General features: G+C 40.6%; 1 protein-coding gene across 2 annotated transcripts in view; it reads left to right on the plus strand.

Moving 5' to 3' along the window:
- Positions 1-16945, plus strand: part of PAWR (pro-apoptotic WT1 regulator) — a 158682-nt gene that overhangs the window by 114712 nt on the left and 27025 nt on the right. For both annotated transcript variants that reach the window (XM_075124338.1, XM_075124337.1), the window contains exon 4: positions 13486-13520. In XM_075124338.1, the coding sequence (XP_074980439.1) occupies positions 13486-13520 (35 nt within the window). The remainder of the gene's footprint in view (positions 1-13485; positions 13521-16945) is intronic.

Genomic DNA, 16945 nt, shown 5'->3' on the forward strand with positions numbered 1-16945 from the left:
ACATGAACCATCAGGAACTGAGCAGGCTGATGCACCAGGTGATGTCAGACAACGTGTCTGAGGTATTCTGTATCAACTAACAAGAGCGCGATCCACCTCTCTCTGTATAGAAGCTGTAAAACTGTGAACCTGGTGTATCTGACATTAGATAAGTCAGGTACACTGCTGACAACCAGGGTTGTACACACTTCGGTGGACAGCAAATGCTTCTCCCAGTACTGTGAGTGGGAGCTGCGGGAGAAGAGTCTGTAGGTGGTGGCAGCGCGCAGAGCCTCCCTGACTGCCCCTCCGCCTAGGAACCAGAGGGACACATTGCCGCTTCCGGGAGCCGCCTGAGGTAGGCACTGCCTGGAGCCCGCACCCAAACTTCCTCCCGGAGCCCGCTCCTGCACCCATCATTTCCAGCCCCACCCTAGAATCTGCACCCCCAGCCCAATGCCCGCAGCCCCAGCCCGGAGCCCCCTCCTGCACCCTGAGCCCCCCGGCCCCACACCAGAGCCCTCACCACCTTCCACACCTCAACCCCCTGCCCCAATCCAATGAAAATGAGCGAGTGAGCCAGGGTGGGGGAGAGCGAGCGGCAGAGCAAGGGGGGGATGGAGTGAGGCCTCAGGAAAGTGGCAGAGGCGGGGCAAGAGTGTTCGGTTTTTTCTGTGATTAGAAAGTTGGCAACCCTGATATCTGCCACAATGCCTCAAAGCAGTTGGCCAAATATCCAGAGCTTGGGAGTAGTGGGCATATTACTTTTGCCATTTGCAGATTTATTAAGGTAGGGGTGTGTGTGTGTATATATAGAACTTGTATGTATTTGTTTGTATCTTCCCCTGACCCCATCCTCCAAAAATCTCAACTCTTGTCTTAGAATGTATACTCTCCATGTCTTCATGTGTTTTGTGTGTGTCAAGTACAGTGGAGTCTTGATCCTAATAGGGACTTCTGGGGTCTACAATATGTAAATATTAACAATTGAGTGTTAATCCTAGGAATAAAAGTGTGTGTGTGTGGTCTAATCTTTGCCAATCCTGTTAGCCATGTTAACCAAAAAAAGTATACATTACATAACGCTCTTTTAAATTGTCTTGGTTCCAGCCTTGACAGTGTGCAAATCAAAGGAAGATCAAAACTTGAAAAATTTTTGTCGAGCTATTCAATTACAATCAGTCAGCTTTTATTTTTATTTGATTTTAGCAGATTCCTTTTAAAATTTATTTTAGTTGATTAATAAGAATATATGAGGTAATCACCATCTAACAGTTCCAAAAAATAAAACTTACTTTTTTAGGATGGCTACTTATAAGAGGGATATTACTTGATGAATAAAGATTCTTGAAATTTTGAAATCTCTAGAAAATCCTTAACAGAAAAAATATTTTAATAGAGTAATTTTGGAAATCTGAATATAAAATCTTATGGGGAGTTTATTACTGAGGGTGGGATTCCTCTGTCTGCAGAAGGGTTTGGAAATTTTACAGTTACATTGGCATAGATGGAGCAATGGGAATGTGATGAAAACAGCATAAATACCACTACTCAGTTTCACGGGATCATGGTGTGAACAGGAGGAGGCAGGATGGAAGCCGCAAGTATAGCTTGCAACTTGTGAAAGCTTTACTGTGTAAAACAACTTCAGTGTTTTTTGTGTGAAAATTCCATCCAGAAATCTTCACATGGTTGGGATGGGGGCTGGAATCAACTGTAGGTGGGATTTCTATGACACTGTAACTAAGAGAACAGTTCCCTTAAGGTAGGGGAAGTAGAGGGGGTACTTCTTTGGCCTCCTCACTACTCCCATAGCTATTTGTTCTAGGGTTCTGGAGCATATACTCTCTCTGCATCATCTTTCTCTGCAATTCCCTAAGGTTAAATAAACCTTTGGTAGATATTTGTATTTTGCCATGCTTAAGTTCTGCAGATCCCATGGACTTCATCACAAAATTTAAATCCAGCATACTGCAAGCTACATAGTGCCTTTGCTAGGAACAGAGGGCCACAGCCAAGACAGCATGCTTATGAGCAATCTGAGTGGAAAATACAGTGTTCAGAGAAATAGCCTCAAAGGATTCATACGTTACATCAGTTTTTCATAAATAAAGAAAATCCCAGTTAGCACAATTATGACAGAGAACACAGTGTTTCCAGTCTTGCTCTAGAGCCAGGAAAGACCCTGCATCTCTGATAAATAACTCCCAACTATATTGGAGTCAAGATTTTGTTTTTATATACACTTTCCTTCTAAATAAGTCTGCTTCAAAGAGTGATAAGATTGGATATAACCTTTCATAGTAGTTTTTCTATTTGAGCACATCAGTTTTGGGATTTGAACCTCCCTAGCCCTCGCATCAGAATCTCCAGCTCAGATACGGTTTCTTCGGGGTCTAATCATAGAGTTGGGATGAGTGTGTCTCATAAACTTTGTCAGAAGGGACCATCGTGATCATTTAGTCTGACCACCTGTACGTTACACGTCACAGAACCTCACCCACCCCTGAAATAGACCACTAACCTCTGGCTTTGTTACTGAAGTCTTCAAATCATGGTTTAAAGACTTGAAGTTACAGAGAATTCATCATATACACTAGTTTAAACCTGCAAGTGGCCTTGCCCCATGCTGCAGAGGAAGGCCAAACAAACAAACAAACCACCCACCCATGTTTTCAGCCAATCTGACCAAGGAGAAAATTGCTTCCTGACTCCAAATATGTTGATCAGTGAGACCCTTCAAGGTCTTCCTTAGCTTGGTGATCTGGAATGTGGCAATTTTCTGACGGGCTGTCTATTCACCATTCATATAATCCTTTTTAATAGATATTTTAATATAAAATCATACAAGACAGTGGTAGACATAGTCAAGGTACAAGTTTTGGGGTATAGACCTCCTCTAGCTACACAGATGTTTAAATCTACCAGTGCCATGTCTCTACCAGCACTGTCTAGATGTAAAAAACCACACATTGTCTTTACTGGGGGGGAAAAAAAAAAGCTTAGACTATTCCAGAGAATTTAAGCAGGATTTACTTGGACAATTGTTAGTCTTCAACAAAGAAAGCCTATGTCTTAAAATGGAAAACATTTTCATTGAGTTTTCAACAAGTATGGTAGTCTTAATCAAAATTGCAGGCAATTATGTAAATATTACTGATTATTTAGTTTAGTTCGGGTTACAGTTATTCTTGCAGTTACTTGTATATTGTCCTGCAGTCTTGGGGGTCTTCAGTCTCTTACATCCTATCATCCTGAAATTCTTGAAAGGGTTGGGATCTATTTTCCCACTTTTTCATGTGTCCTCCCTCCTGCATCTTGGAACTTTAAATTTGTGTTTAAAAAGCTGATGGAGCTGTAGTTTGAGCCTGTTAGGGGATAGACACTGAGGGTATATCTCAGGGATCGGCAACCTTTGGCACGTGGCCTGCTAGGGTAAGCCCCCTGGAGGGCCGGGCAGGTTTGTTTACCTGCCGCATCCACAGGTTCGGCCGATCACTGCTCCCACTGGCCGCAGTTGGCTGTTCCAGGCCAATGGGGCTGCGGGAAGCGGTATGGGCCGAGGGATTGCTGGCCGCTGCTTCCCACAGCCCCCATTGGCCTGGAGCAGCGAACCACGGCCAGTGGGAGCTGCGATTGGCCAAACCTGTGGATGCGGCAGGTATACAAACCAGTCTGGCCCACCAGGGGGCTTACCGTAGCAGACCACGTGCCAAAGGTTGCTGATTCCTGGTATATCTACGCTGCAATTAAAAACCCACGGTTGGCCCATGCCAGGTGACTTGGGCTCAGTGGCGGTTTATTTGCGGGGTAGACGTTCAGGCTTGGGCTAGAGCCTTTGCTCTAAGATTCTGTGATGTCGAAGGGTCCCAGAGTTTGGGCTATGGTCTGAGCCTGAAAGTCTACACTGCCATTAAACTGCCCCCTAGCCCAAGCCTAAGTCACTGACATGGGTCAGCTGTGAGTTTTTAATTGTAATGTAGACATACCCACAGGTTACTAGTGCATGTCAATAGTATGGTTGTACTCAGGCAATACAGTCTTCTTTAACAACAGTGGCTTGTAACAAATTTTTTAAAAATTGGAATAGTGCCTGAAGATGAACATTCTAATGTACAAACACAGGAATCAACTAAACTAAGAAAATCATGTTTTTAAAATTTTAAGTAATGCATTTTAACTAACATGGTTTTTGAATACTAGTATGTCTGAGGTTTAACAGATCTTTTGTAAGCTAGTTGTGGCTAACACCAAACAACTCTGTTAGTTCAAACCTGTTGGCTAACATGTTGTTGAGTACATCCAGATTTTTTGTAAACTACATGTGGCCCAAGTGAAATAACCAGTAGCCGGAAGGAAAGTTAATCTGAATTGTTTAGATGGGGAAAGAGAGGAAACAGTCTTAAATTACATGAATTGTTAACCGTAACATTTATGGTTGAAAGCTGTCGCAATAAAGTGCAAGAGGTGAAAGGCATGCCTTTGAAGTTACTTTTAAACATTTTTGCACCAATACTGTACTTAACTACAACCTCACTTCTTAAATACAGAATCTATCTCTGAAAATATTTTCCCACTATAAAAGAAATCAGTGTTCGTATTACTAATGACTTCATACATTCATCTCTTCTCTCTGCCAGCTTCTGTGCCGAGCATTTATTCGTTTGTTTATTGCTTGTATGCTTGCACTCAAACTTTCTCTGACACTCAAATTATTTCCAGTCCAGCTTTCTGCAGGGAGGTCTTCCTGAGACTCTTAAATGAGTTATTTTGTCTTTGCAGCTCTTGAAACAGAATGCATTATTTTACCAATTCACTCAGTGTTTTAAATATTCATATAATCAAAACAAAGTTCAAAACTTCCAGGAGGATGTCACACTAAAAAGGCTATAAACCAGAGGTACATTGTGCTATTCTTATCTATTAAGCATGGGTACTATGTACTTTGAAGACAAGACACAGATGAAGTCACTGTTCTTCCCCAAAGATTTTGCCGTCTAAAAGGAGTTTGCAGTTTTTCACAATCATTTGTATTTCATTTCCCTTCCCTTTCTTTTTAATTTCCTCAGGCAAGAAACAAATGTTTTGCTTAAACTAATATGTCTTGGAAAAGTTGTGAAAGACCCATTTTGTCTTAGCAGATACATAATGCAGTTTATTATAAAAGTGCATGTATTTGTATCTTCCAAATGTCTTTTGGATAACTAATGCATAGTCTAATAATCTTTCAAAATAGAATGACAGCACAAAAACACAGCTTTTGGCATCACAGTTCTGTTCTGCTGCTTGCACTGAGACCCAAAAGAATATTTTACTTTAAACTGTGTGTTTGTTATAAAAATGCCAAAGTAACATAAGCCAAACTTTACCAAGTCTGCAAGGCAATTTTGCTGATCGGAATACTAGTTCATGGGGTTTTTTGTATTTATCCGTTTATAAACTCGATCTCTGTGTTTGATAGCTTGTTTAAAAAACAACCACTGCAGAGGCATTGGTTACACAGCACGCTGGTTGATTAATGCTCTGTTAATTGCTTTTCCAGTGTTGAAATACTTGCCATTTGTAGAAAAAATATACCTAGCTTGACGTTCTTGTGCTCCTGATTATTTCCCCTTTTCTATCTTTGCCTTCCTCCAAAACTGGTTATCTTAATACCACTGCCAAATTTTCTAACCACTATACACAGCTCCGAATATGATGAACAGCTCTGCAGATGGACTTTAGAAAAACTGAGGAACCACTTACTGTACCTCATCTGACAGGACATCACAGAGCAGACAAAACCGTGCTCTTGATCGTTACATTGATTGATTGCGTCAGGGGAAAAAAATAACTGTGAAATCCTTAACAAAGATCACATCTACCACAGTCTGTCCACTGCTGAGGGGACAGCTATACAGTCCCTGACATCTAATCACCAGATAGTGATCAAACCTGCAGACAAAAGGGGCACCATCCTCAACTATGATGACTATGTTAAGGGGGCCAACTGACAACTCTCTGACACCACCTACTATAAAGAACTCAAAGAAGACCTCTTATGATAGTTTATCCTAAATTTCTGGGTATAATCAAATCCTTTCTCAGACAACTCCAAGAGAAACTTTATAAACTCATGCCCCATGAACCTACTCCAGGGCCCTTCTACATGCTTCCAAAGATGTACAAACAAGGGAACCTAGGCAGACCCATCATATCTGGCCATGGCGCTCTTACCGAAGTAATATCGGGACTCGTAGAAACCATCCTCAAAGAGAAGACCACACAAAGGACCAGCTTCCTCCAGGACACAACCCACTTGCCCCACAAACTCCATGACATTAACAACCTCCCTCAGAACACCATCTTTGCCACCAGGGTTTTCATTTCTGTCTACACCAACATCCCTCACAATGACAGCATAGCTGCCTGCCTCAAATATTTATAAGACAATGGATAACCCTCAGATAGCCACCCCAAATACATCACCAAACTCATCCATTTCTTCCTCATCATAACAGTTTTACATTTAACAACAAATACTTTGTCCAAACCATGAGAACAGCCATTGGTACTAGAATGGCTCCTCAATATACCAACTTTGAAGAAGAATTTCTGGACAAATGCACCAGGAAATCAGTGAAATACCTGCAATACATGGATGATATTTTCATCTCATAGACAGATGACTTAAACTCCCTCATAGATTTCCATTACAACTTAAACAACCACCACCTGTCCTTTAAACTCCCTGGAACACTCCTATACTAACATCAACTTTCTGGAAACCACAATCAGTTTCAACAATGGAAGCCTATGAATAACTATATACAAGAAGCCCACAAATCAGCACACCTACCTTCATAGATCCAGTAACCACCCCAAACACACCAAGAAATCTATCTGCAACCGGGTACTTAAATACTATAGAATATGTTCTGAGGAGAAAGTCAGGGATATACACCTTAGCACACTCAAAACTGCCTTCACCAAACAAGGGCACTCCACCAGAGAAGTAGATTGCATCATGGAACGGGCCAAATACCCAGAGACAACCTGCTTCAATACAGAAATAAAACCCCCTCCGACTGCACACCCCTAGTTGTCACCTATCATAGAAGATTAGGGTTGGAAGAGACCTTAGGAGGTCATCTAGTCCAACCCACTGCTCAAAGCAGGACCAACCCCAACTAAATCATCCCAGCAAGGGCTTTGACAAACTGAACTGTAAAAACCTCCAAGGACTGAGATTCCACCACCTTCCTAGGTAACCCATTCCAGTGCTTTACCACCCTCCTAGTGAAATAGTTTTTCCTAATATCCAACCTAGCTCAGCTTGAGACCATTGCTGCTTCTTCTGTCATCTGCCGCCATTGAGAACAGCCTAGCTCCATCCTCTTTGGAACCCCCCTTCAAGTAGTTGAAGGCTGCTATCAAATCCCCCCTCACTCTTCTCTTCTTCTGCGGACTAAATAAGCTTTGTTCCTTCCGCCTCTCCTCATAAGTCTCTCCTCATAGACTCTCTCCAATTTATCCACAACTTTTCTGTAGTGGGGGGCCCAAAACTGGATGCAATACTCCAGATGTGGCCTCACCAGTGGCGATAGAGGGGAATAATCACTGGCAATGCGCCTACTAATGCAGCCCAATATGCCGTTAGTCAACAGCATGCCCTTGTTACTAAGAAGGCTCATATCCAGCTTCTCGTCCACTGTAATCCTACAGTAATCTACAGAACTGTCCCCAGCCTTTAGCAGTGCATGGGATTCTTCCATCCTAAGTGCAGGACTCTGCACACGTCCTTGTTGAACCTCATCAGATTTCTTTTGGCCCAGTTCTCCAATTTGTCTAGGTCACTCTGGACCCTATCGATCTCCTCCAGCATATCTACCTCTTGTAGAAGCAAGAGAATAACTGCTTGTATGTACTGATTCGGTTCTTTGCCTCTTTTGAGACTGTTATAGGATACTAGTTAGTGTCAGTCATGGTGCTGGGTTTTTTTTAATAACATGGACTGATGTTCTGGGGAGTTAGACTGAGATCACCAAATTCCTTTCACATAAGGTAACAAACAGCCATCTCTTCACACACTATTGATTTGGCCATATTTTGACTAGTGGTTGAAGGCTGAAAAGTGCTATGTCCCATATTCCATTTCCTGAGCCTTCTGGTCCCCCATATAAAAATATTTATATAGGCCACTCTCTAGATTAAAAATAAGGGGGCAGAGTGGCATTCTGTGGAATTGCTGAGTATTAGATCCATGTTCATTTTGACTCTTCTGTCACTAGGCTAATAGAAGTGAAAAATGGAGATCAAGGAGAGGAGAACAAGAAAGGACAGTAATTCTTGAACTCGGAGTGCTGACAGTTCAGACCTTGGTTCCAGAGGGAGTTCCCCCTTGTATGTGATAGTGAATCTGTACCTTTTGTTACTGTGAGGAAGTGATTAAAAAGATCATTTTTCTTTAATAAAATAAAGCTTTATTCAATGAAATATCATTTGGTGGTCAAATGTTATTCTGGAGTATGGAGGAAAAGGGCTTAGAATGATCTCTATTCTGTGGCACCTGACGATTCCGCTGTACTTGTGGAATCTTCCAGTGATCACTATTGCTGGGTTATGGCAGCTTGGAGCTACCTAAGTGGAACAAAGCTTGCTGAAATGTATAGAAGAATTGGGTTCTTCCAGTCTTCACCCTCACTTCAGCCTATTTTAAATCTCTTAACTCTTGTTGTTTCCCCTGTTATATGGTGTTATTATTAATGATCAGTAAACTTAGAGCAAGGATGATGATGATAATAATAATTATATATAATAACTCAGTGTAATAATGTAACTAGGGCATGAAGAAATAAGATCTTGAGGAAAGTTCAGGGCGGATGGGTCTTGATCATATATTTAGGCTCACAAGCAGTGAGCTGTAATAATAAACTGTACAAGTTAGCCCCTTCCTGTAGGATTTCCAGTGAATCCTGTTTTCTGTTTCTCTTGTAGATCACAAACTTTTTTGTGGCAAATTACTTCCTCTGTTTTTGTTTTACTGAATTTTGTTGCTTTACAAATAATGCAAATAGTTTAAAGAAGTACATGATGCTGTTTGGGACACAAGTGTGTGTTTCAGTTTTTTGGGGGGCAGGAGCATAGGATTGCTGCATTAACTTATGAGTCGTGAAACTTTATACAACACCGTATTGTAATGTAATAAATTGGTACTGTTTCTTGCATCCTTCCACTTTTATAAAGCCATACTCTTTGTCACTTAGAGTTCACTGCTACAGGGCTGGGGGGAGGGGAAATGTAAGTGAATAAATCTTGGTAAACTTAATGTCACAATTTTAAAGTTCTATTTCCATGGCCATCCAGAGCTAGAAGTGACTGTTTCCTCTTTGAAAGCTGTCAAATACTAGGTTTTGAATGGTATAAAAGTCCCACTTTTAGCCATCATGAATTGTAAAATAGCTAACATGATGTCAGATTAAAATAGTTAGCTTGCATCTTTCCATAATGAGATCATAATTTTCTTTATCATCTCTGGCTAATTTACTTTTGTACTCTTATCTACACTCAAGACATTACTCCCTTAACACCCAGGATGCGAAGGGCTTCTAGAGACTTCTTACAAGAGCGGAAACTACAATATCTATTACCTTTTGCTTCATTGATAAACTTAGACCTTTAGATCATCCTTAATCCGTAGGTGTCTTGTTGCATTCTTTACTATAATCAGTGATGATGATTGTTCAGCCTCATTAGGCACCTTTTCCCTTGCTTAACTTTTCTAAACGTTTCCTCAATTTTAAACTATTTGTCTTTATTTTGCAGCCAGCTTTGTCTTTGACCAAAAGAATAATTGATTCCTCTTCTTTTTAGGACATCCCATTAAATATTTGTAGACTTGCTCTGTCTAACCCCAGCCATCTTTTCACTAGATTGAACGTGTCCTGCCTTTCCATGTATATCCTCTCTAAACCTCTGATCTTGCATGGCCACTTGGTATTGACGTGATTATATCCTTGCATATAATATTTCTGTTTCTTAATGTACATAATGTATTTTATTAAAGTACTGTAACAAGGGGAAAAAACATGTCTTCTTGACTCTGCTTTTCTTCCATTTTCCTCTCTACAATGTCAGAATAGAAAAGTGATGATTTTTTTTTTAATAATAAAGAGAAATGGTGAATTCTACTTCCATTAGAACTTTACCTACTCACACTGGGGGGGTGGGGAGGAGAGGAGGGAAAACCACACAGAGCCTGAAGAGGAACAGGTTGCTGTAAAACTCTCTGAATACACACATTTGTTTTTCAGCATCTTTAAGTGGGTAATCATAGGATACTCCTACCAGTTGGCATAATAAAAAAAAATAATTGCATGATCATTTTTTGGCAAAGATCCCTCAGCAGGGTATAAAATGCTATATTCATTTCTGCTGTTCCAGTGCACACCAAAAAAAACAAACAAACCCCCAAACCAGTACAATTGGGGAAATGATTCAGGGTAGCTCAGTTTCTTTATTACAGAAAAAGAATGCAACACTGAATAGTTATTCAGTAAGCTATCAGTTTTGTTTTAATCCCAGAGCATCTTTGAAGACATGGAGCACTACAGCATCACCATTCATTCCTGTCCATGACTTGTTTCTCTATTGAGCCCAGCCTGCTCGTGTCCCTGTGTACAATATCCTGCCATTTAGCCAGTGGTCAGCCTCTAGGACAAACTGATCTTGGTTGTGCTTACGTTATTTTCTTTGCCACCATGTGATCTGTGTTTTTCTGCATTATATATCTATAATTATTTGAATTATCAGAATCTCCTTTCTTCAAGATAGTACAGCTATGGCTGTTAGCCAGTTGTCTAATAGCTCCTCTTGCTCAGATACGTCCTGTTTTTTTCCTTATGTTTTGATAGCACTGGTTGCACTGGCTTTTAGCAGTTGATGTTGATGTTTAGCTGTTAATGTTGTTTATTCCTGCAGCTTTCCCATTTAACTGCTTCACTGCTCTTACTTTATCTGATGGTGGTTCAGAGCTGATATTCATTCTGCCTTGCAATCTGCCCTGTTTATCTTGCATGTCTAGAATGCTTGCTTCTAGGTGAAATGCAGGGTTCAGCACTTTGTCAAAATGTTCCTTCTGGGTTTCCAGCAACTCTTTGGCATTTGTTGCCCATTCACTGGCAGCCTTCTTCACCACTTGCATCATTGGCCTGATTGGGTTTTCACACAATTTCACCTTTTTGTATATTGTTTACACCTTGTTTTCTTGATGCCTTCTCTAGTTCTTGAGCATCTTCTTCCCAAACCTTTTGCTTTTCCAACCTTTGACTTCTCCACTTTGCATAATGCTTTTACTACTTTCACTTTCCAAGCATTCTTAGCTTGTTTACACCTTTCCTGTAATATTCTTGTTTCCTTGTCCAGTTTTTGTTTGCTTATGCATTCCAGTAACTTCCTCTGCTGTGTTTATTGCTTCCTTGAATATTTCCCCTCCCATCCGTAGTGAGATTTCTTCATCATCGCAAACTAATGGCCTGAAATGCCCTGCAAGCGTTACCATGTATTCCTCCCTTACAGAGCTATCCTTTAACTTATCAAGATCAAATTTGGCTCCAGTTGCACCATCTCTTTCTTTCACTTAATCTTAATTTTTCCTGCTAGAAGTTCATCATTACTCGGTCACTGTTGGATGTTAGTCCATAGAAGTGCCATCTGTGCCTTTTTAATCATAATGTGGTCAGTCTGGTTTTTTTTGTCTGGCCATCCTTCTCCTCCATACCATTGGTTCACAGCCCCTTATTCTGTAATATTCACTGCAACCTTCTAGGTTTCCCCAAGTTACACCCATTCACCACCCAGAGAATGTATCTCTCTGCTGGAGGAAAGGAGTACTTGTGGCACCTTAGAGACTAACCAATTTATTTGAGCATAAGCTTTCATGAGCTACAGCTCACTTCATCGGATGCATACTGTGGAAAGTGTAGAAGATCTTTTTATACACACAAAGCATGAAAAAATACCTCCCCGCACCCCACTCTCCTGCTGGTAATAGCTTATCTAGATCGCTTTAGATAAGCTGTTACCAGCAGGAGAGTGGGATGGGGGGAGGTATTTTTTCATGCTTTGTGTGTATAAAAAGATCTTCTACACTTTCCACAGTATGCATCCGATGAAGTGAGCTGTAGCTCACGAAAGCTATGCTCAGATAAATTGGTTAGTCTCTAAGGTGCCACAAGTACTCCTTTTCTTTTTGCGAATACAGACTAACACGGCTGTTACTCTGATCTCTGCTGGAGGTATCCCAGCTATGGTTGATGGACCAAAATATCAGTTAAAAATACCCAGTTTGAAGTGTGTTGTTGCAAGAGGTATAGTTTCAAGGTCATAAAAAAAAAAAAAGGATCTAAGCTGAATACTATGAACACTAAAGAAAAATGAAACTCAGTTAATTGAAAAAATTAGATAAGTAAACACAAACTCTGAATCCTGGGACTGCTTGAAATGTAGAAAGCTCTTATATTGACAAGTTCTATATTTAACTGTAACACTAAAGAAAAACAGGCCTAGGCAGCATTGTAGACCACTTAGTGAAAACCTGCATCCATTACATAGCAGCGGTGAAAAAAGCAAACATGTTAATTGCTTGCATTTAGAAAAGTAGAGGTTTTCTAAAAGTAAAATAAATCCACAAACCAGTGAGTACAAAGCTGATTCTGTCAAGTTTGAAGCTCAAACATACATTTTGCAACATTTGAACTATTGTCTAGAAATATTTCTAGCTCTTATTATGTGAAGATAATCTTGCAAGCATGATCTGACTGCAAATGAACACAGTACTGTCTCACTGAGTCTGCAGACAGAATACTCCAGTGTTGCTGATCAGCAGTTACAAAATGAAATTAAAACACTGGTCAGTTTTACTTTTGTCCTTCAGTAGTGGCCCTAAAGAATCATAGCAGTTTCACTCAGCTGTCCTTTGATAAACCTAGGAGCAGCAGTAGAAACAGACATTGGAGTTTTGATAAGGAAGGGTAGAATAATGGAGAGACATCTATACTTTCAGTAGCCAGAACATTCTGGAAGGTAAAAGGATCTTCAGATTTATGACACCTACTAACCAAAGGCTGAAATGAAAAACTTCCAGTTGGGGGTCTAGAAAGAGTGTCTTTGTAGCAATCTCAGACCCTGCCCCTTAACAGCTGACTGGTGCAGGGATCTGGATTTTGCAGCACATGGATGAGGCAGGGATCTGGATTTCTCATCAGAATTTTGGCTCTACCTTTGCTGTGGGGCCCTTTCTTCTTCTCCAAACCCCAGCCCATAGTTACTACCTGCTGTTACTTTTGGACTAGTAGGTCATAGAGAGGATAATGTAAAAGCTAGATGAATATCTTGATCTGAAATTGCAAGTATATTGTATTTGTAAATTGCTTGTATATGAGATGGTTGAGTGTTCATAAAAGCATTAGTGTACTTAATGAAAAGCATGAAATTATATTTTCCTTCTGTGTTTTCAATTTCTTCTAGGAATCCTCTAGGACAGTTCCAAGCAGATTTAAAAGGTAAGGGACTTAGTTTTTAAACGTGTTTTATAATATTCTTTGCATATTGTGAACCTGTCTAAAGCAAAATGAAGTTCATTAAACATTTGGAATATTTGTCAACAGTAGGGCCTTCCCTCTGCTGTAAATATCATGACCTGATTTTTGGGCTAGTATTTAATCACAGGACCTGAGTAAGAGATGTAACAATCTCTTAATAGTTCTTTTATTATTTTGCCATTTTTTAAACAACTAAGCCAGCATTTTATCTGATTTTACTGGAGTTGGTGCTCTCCACAGCATTCTCCACCAAACCAGGTAAGCTGGCTTTTGGCTGAAGTAATGTAGGAGCCACCTGTTTTTCTCAATCTTGCATGTGAACCACCACTCTGAGGTTTAATGTTTGAAGTTAGTTTTCTTGCTGTCTATTCTAATGTCAGTTTAAATTGCCAGTATTTGTTTGAGTCACTCAAACGGTTTGTGGGACAGTTTGTCCTTGGGCTAATTTGGTATTGTCCTATTCACCAACATACCTGCCACTAGAGATAGACATGCCCCAAACTCTGTTCTCTATTCATTAATGTCTTGTTCGTAGCCTTTGAGCCAAGCAGTCTTGTGGTCCTAATCTTGGTACTTCAGAGAAGAATAGCGCTTCAGTAGTTTGTTTGGTACGGTGGGGGAAGAGTATAGAAACCCAATAACTTGTAATTTTTGGCAACCTAAAAGTAATCTAGATACAGCCATCCTTTACTACTTGGTTTCAGTCAGTTTATTAGGAAGTATTAGTGAGAATCTGTGGACATGTCAGCTAAAACAAAACCTATTTCAATAGATCTTTGTTTTAAACTCAACCAAAGAATGTTCCCTTTTTACTGTCCTTTATTCAAAAGCTACTTTGACATGCCTTTGTGTTTTCCTGATTAGGTAAAGATAATCTTTTTGTTCTCTCTACCAAATTTATTTTCTGTCTTCATAGGCTATTGTATTAGAATAGTTGTAACCAACCCTTAGTATCTCAACTAGTGTGGAGTGGCATACTACCCCACAGAATTGTTCGTCCTTCCTTTTATGTCTGTGGCTGATATTCTGCATCCTCGGTAGTCTTAGGGCTAGTCTTCACTAGAAGCACTACGGCGGCACAGCTGCACTGATGACGCTGGGCCTCTGTAGTGCGTCTGGTGAAGATGCTTTATGCCGATAGAAGAGAGCTCTCCTGTCGGCATAATAAAACTACTTCCGCGAGAAGCTTTCCTGCTGAAATAGCGCTGTCAACACCAGTGCTTAGGTCAGTGTAACTTACGTCACTCAAGGGACTGGCTTGTTCACATCCCTAAGCCACATAAGTTATACCAACATAAGTGAGTGGCGTTCAAGCCCTTAGTACTATGTTGTCTGTGAATACTTCCCATTGTTACAGCATTTCCTCTTCCTGGCCAATCATTTTTTCAAAGAATAATGAACAGAGTTGTCGTCCATAGCCTCCCACCCTTGTCTCTTGTCCACTTTGCATTCAAACTGTCAGTTTCCTCTTCCACGCTACATGGGCCCAGCAGAGAACACTCACTGAGAGCACAGGAGAGACTCCCTACTTTCAGCTCCAGTGGAACTGGAGCACCTCAGTAGGTTAGAAGGCCAACCAGTACTACAGGTTTTATTTCCTGTCAGAGTAGTGTAGATACAGATTCCCTGATGTGGATGCAGATTCCCCTCTCCTAGTTAAACACACATTCTATTGATAGAGAAGTCTTTGTCCTGAAACCTTGTGGACAGGAAGCATCGTGCTTCTTGACAACTGACATGTCTTGACCAGACAAACCGAGTCTGCCTCACTAAATGACGGGACAATGAAAGTTCAGTATGCTGATCTTAAAGTTTACAGTTGCGGGACCCTGCCTCTGGATTTCCTGTAATCAAAAACCCTTCAACATTGCAAGTATCTGCCATTCTGCTATCACTGGAAGCATTTTCAGTACAGTGCCAGTCTCTCCTTTTTGATTTTTGAACCTTGTTAAGGGCCTTTACCTAGGTGATCTTGGACATGGTTGTGTGAGGGATCCACGTTGACCCTTTCCTGGGTGACTTCTGCTCATCACATCTTCGAAGGAGAAGCATTCTAGGATTTGTCTGCAAGCATGAATTTGTTACGTGCAAAAGAAAATAATCACCCCTTTTCAGTACGCAGGCTGCAACATCTGGGTATTGTCCGAGACAAAATCAAATGCAGCTACCAGTCATGTTGTTGTGTTGAAAATCCTTCCCCATGAGGGCTCTGTAGAGGGCAAAGAAGTTCATTCCCTGAAGTAAGACTTAACTCAACGAATTGAAGCCCAGGATATTTTTTCAGAACCAGAGAGGAATCCTCATCCAGTTTTCGACAATAAGGAGCGCATTTAGAATCCCAAGTGACGAAAATTAGCTATACAGAATCAAAGAAAAGCACCACTTAGTTAGAGCACACTTCCTCTGCTGTGTTTTCCACCAAGCAGTATTTGACAAGCAGGTTATAGTCCTAGCTAACCCCAGCATCTTCTAAATGTCTTCAATTATATCCTAACCCAGAGCTGTGTGCCTCATTTTACTCATTCCAAGCTGTCAAACCTATGGATTTTTCCAGTCCCCGAGTTATGTGGGCACTCATTTTTTGGGAGTCAAGCATGCATCCCTTTGAAGTAACTTTGATTCTTCTGAGTGGGTTATGATTATATCACCTGGCCTAAGAAACTAATTTATTTGAATATATAATTGTTGGTTTCATGGTGAAATGATACGATCAGGCTGTCTTTATTTGAATGTTTGATCATAGAGTGCATATCCACAGGAATCAACTTTTTTGTTAACAGAAATTCAGTTGAAAATATAACATCAAGGCAAGGAATTAAACACAGAAGAGTTGGAAAAAGTACAGATACGGTTCACTTTAACATCTCATTTTGAATTCCATTTACTAGCTCTGGAGCTATTTAGCTTCTATGATCAAGTGTTTTTAAAATGTCTTAGTCTTAATTTAAGAAAACAACAAACTTGCAAATCAGGGTTTAAAAATAACCCCAAGGTTTTACAATGGTCTATGGAACAGACAGATTTGGCTGAATCAATTTACAATAAGAGTCAGATGAGAACCTCTTTGTCAAGGCTGATTTCCCACTCTGACACTTGGAGTGCAGAAGGTGGGGGCCCACAAGGATTCTAAAAACTAATACCAGCCACTCCAGGCATGTATTAAACTCCTAAAGGTACAACTTTTCTCTCATCTTGGATGGGTTGATGCTGCCACTATCCAAGTGCAAAAAAATCCCTTTGAGAACCTAGGAAGGCTCACTTGGGCATTCCTTCCTGTGGGGTACCCACAAGCTCCTTCACTCCCCCCCTCCCACTTCTGGGAAGAGCTGAGAAAGAAAATAAAGAAAATCAGCTGTTGCCACCAGCTAATTAAACAACATGTGCAC

The sequence above is a fragment of the Caretta caretta genome, chromosome 1 (assembly GCF_965140235.1).
Source record: "Caretta caretta isolate rCarCar2 chromosome 1, rCarCar1.hap1, whole genome shotgun sequence".
Lineage (NCBI taxonomy): Eukaryota > Metazoa > Chordata > Testudines > Cheloniidae > Caretta > Caretta caretta.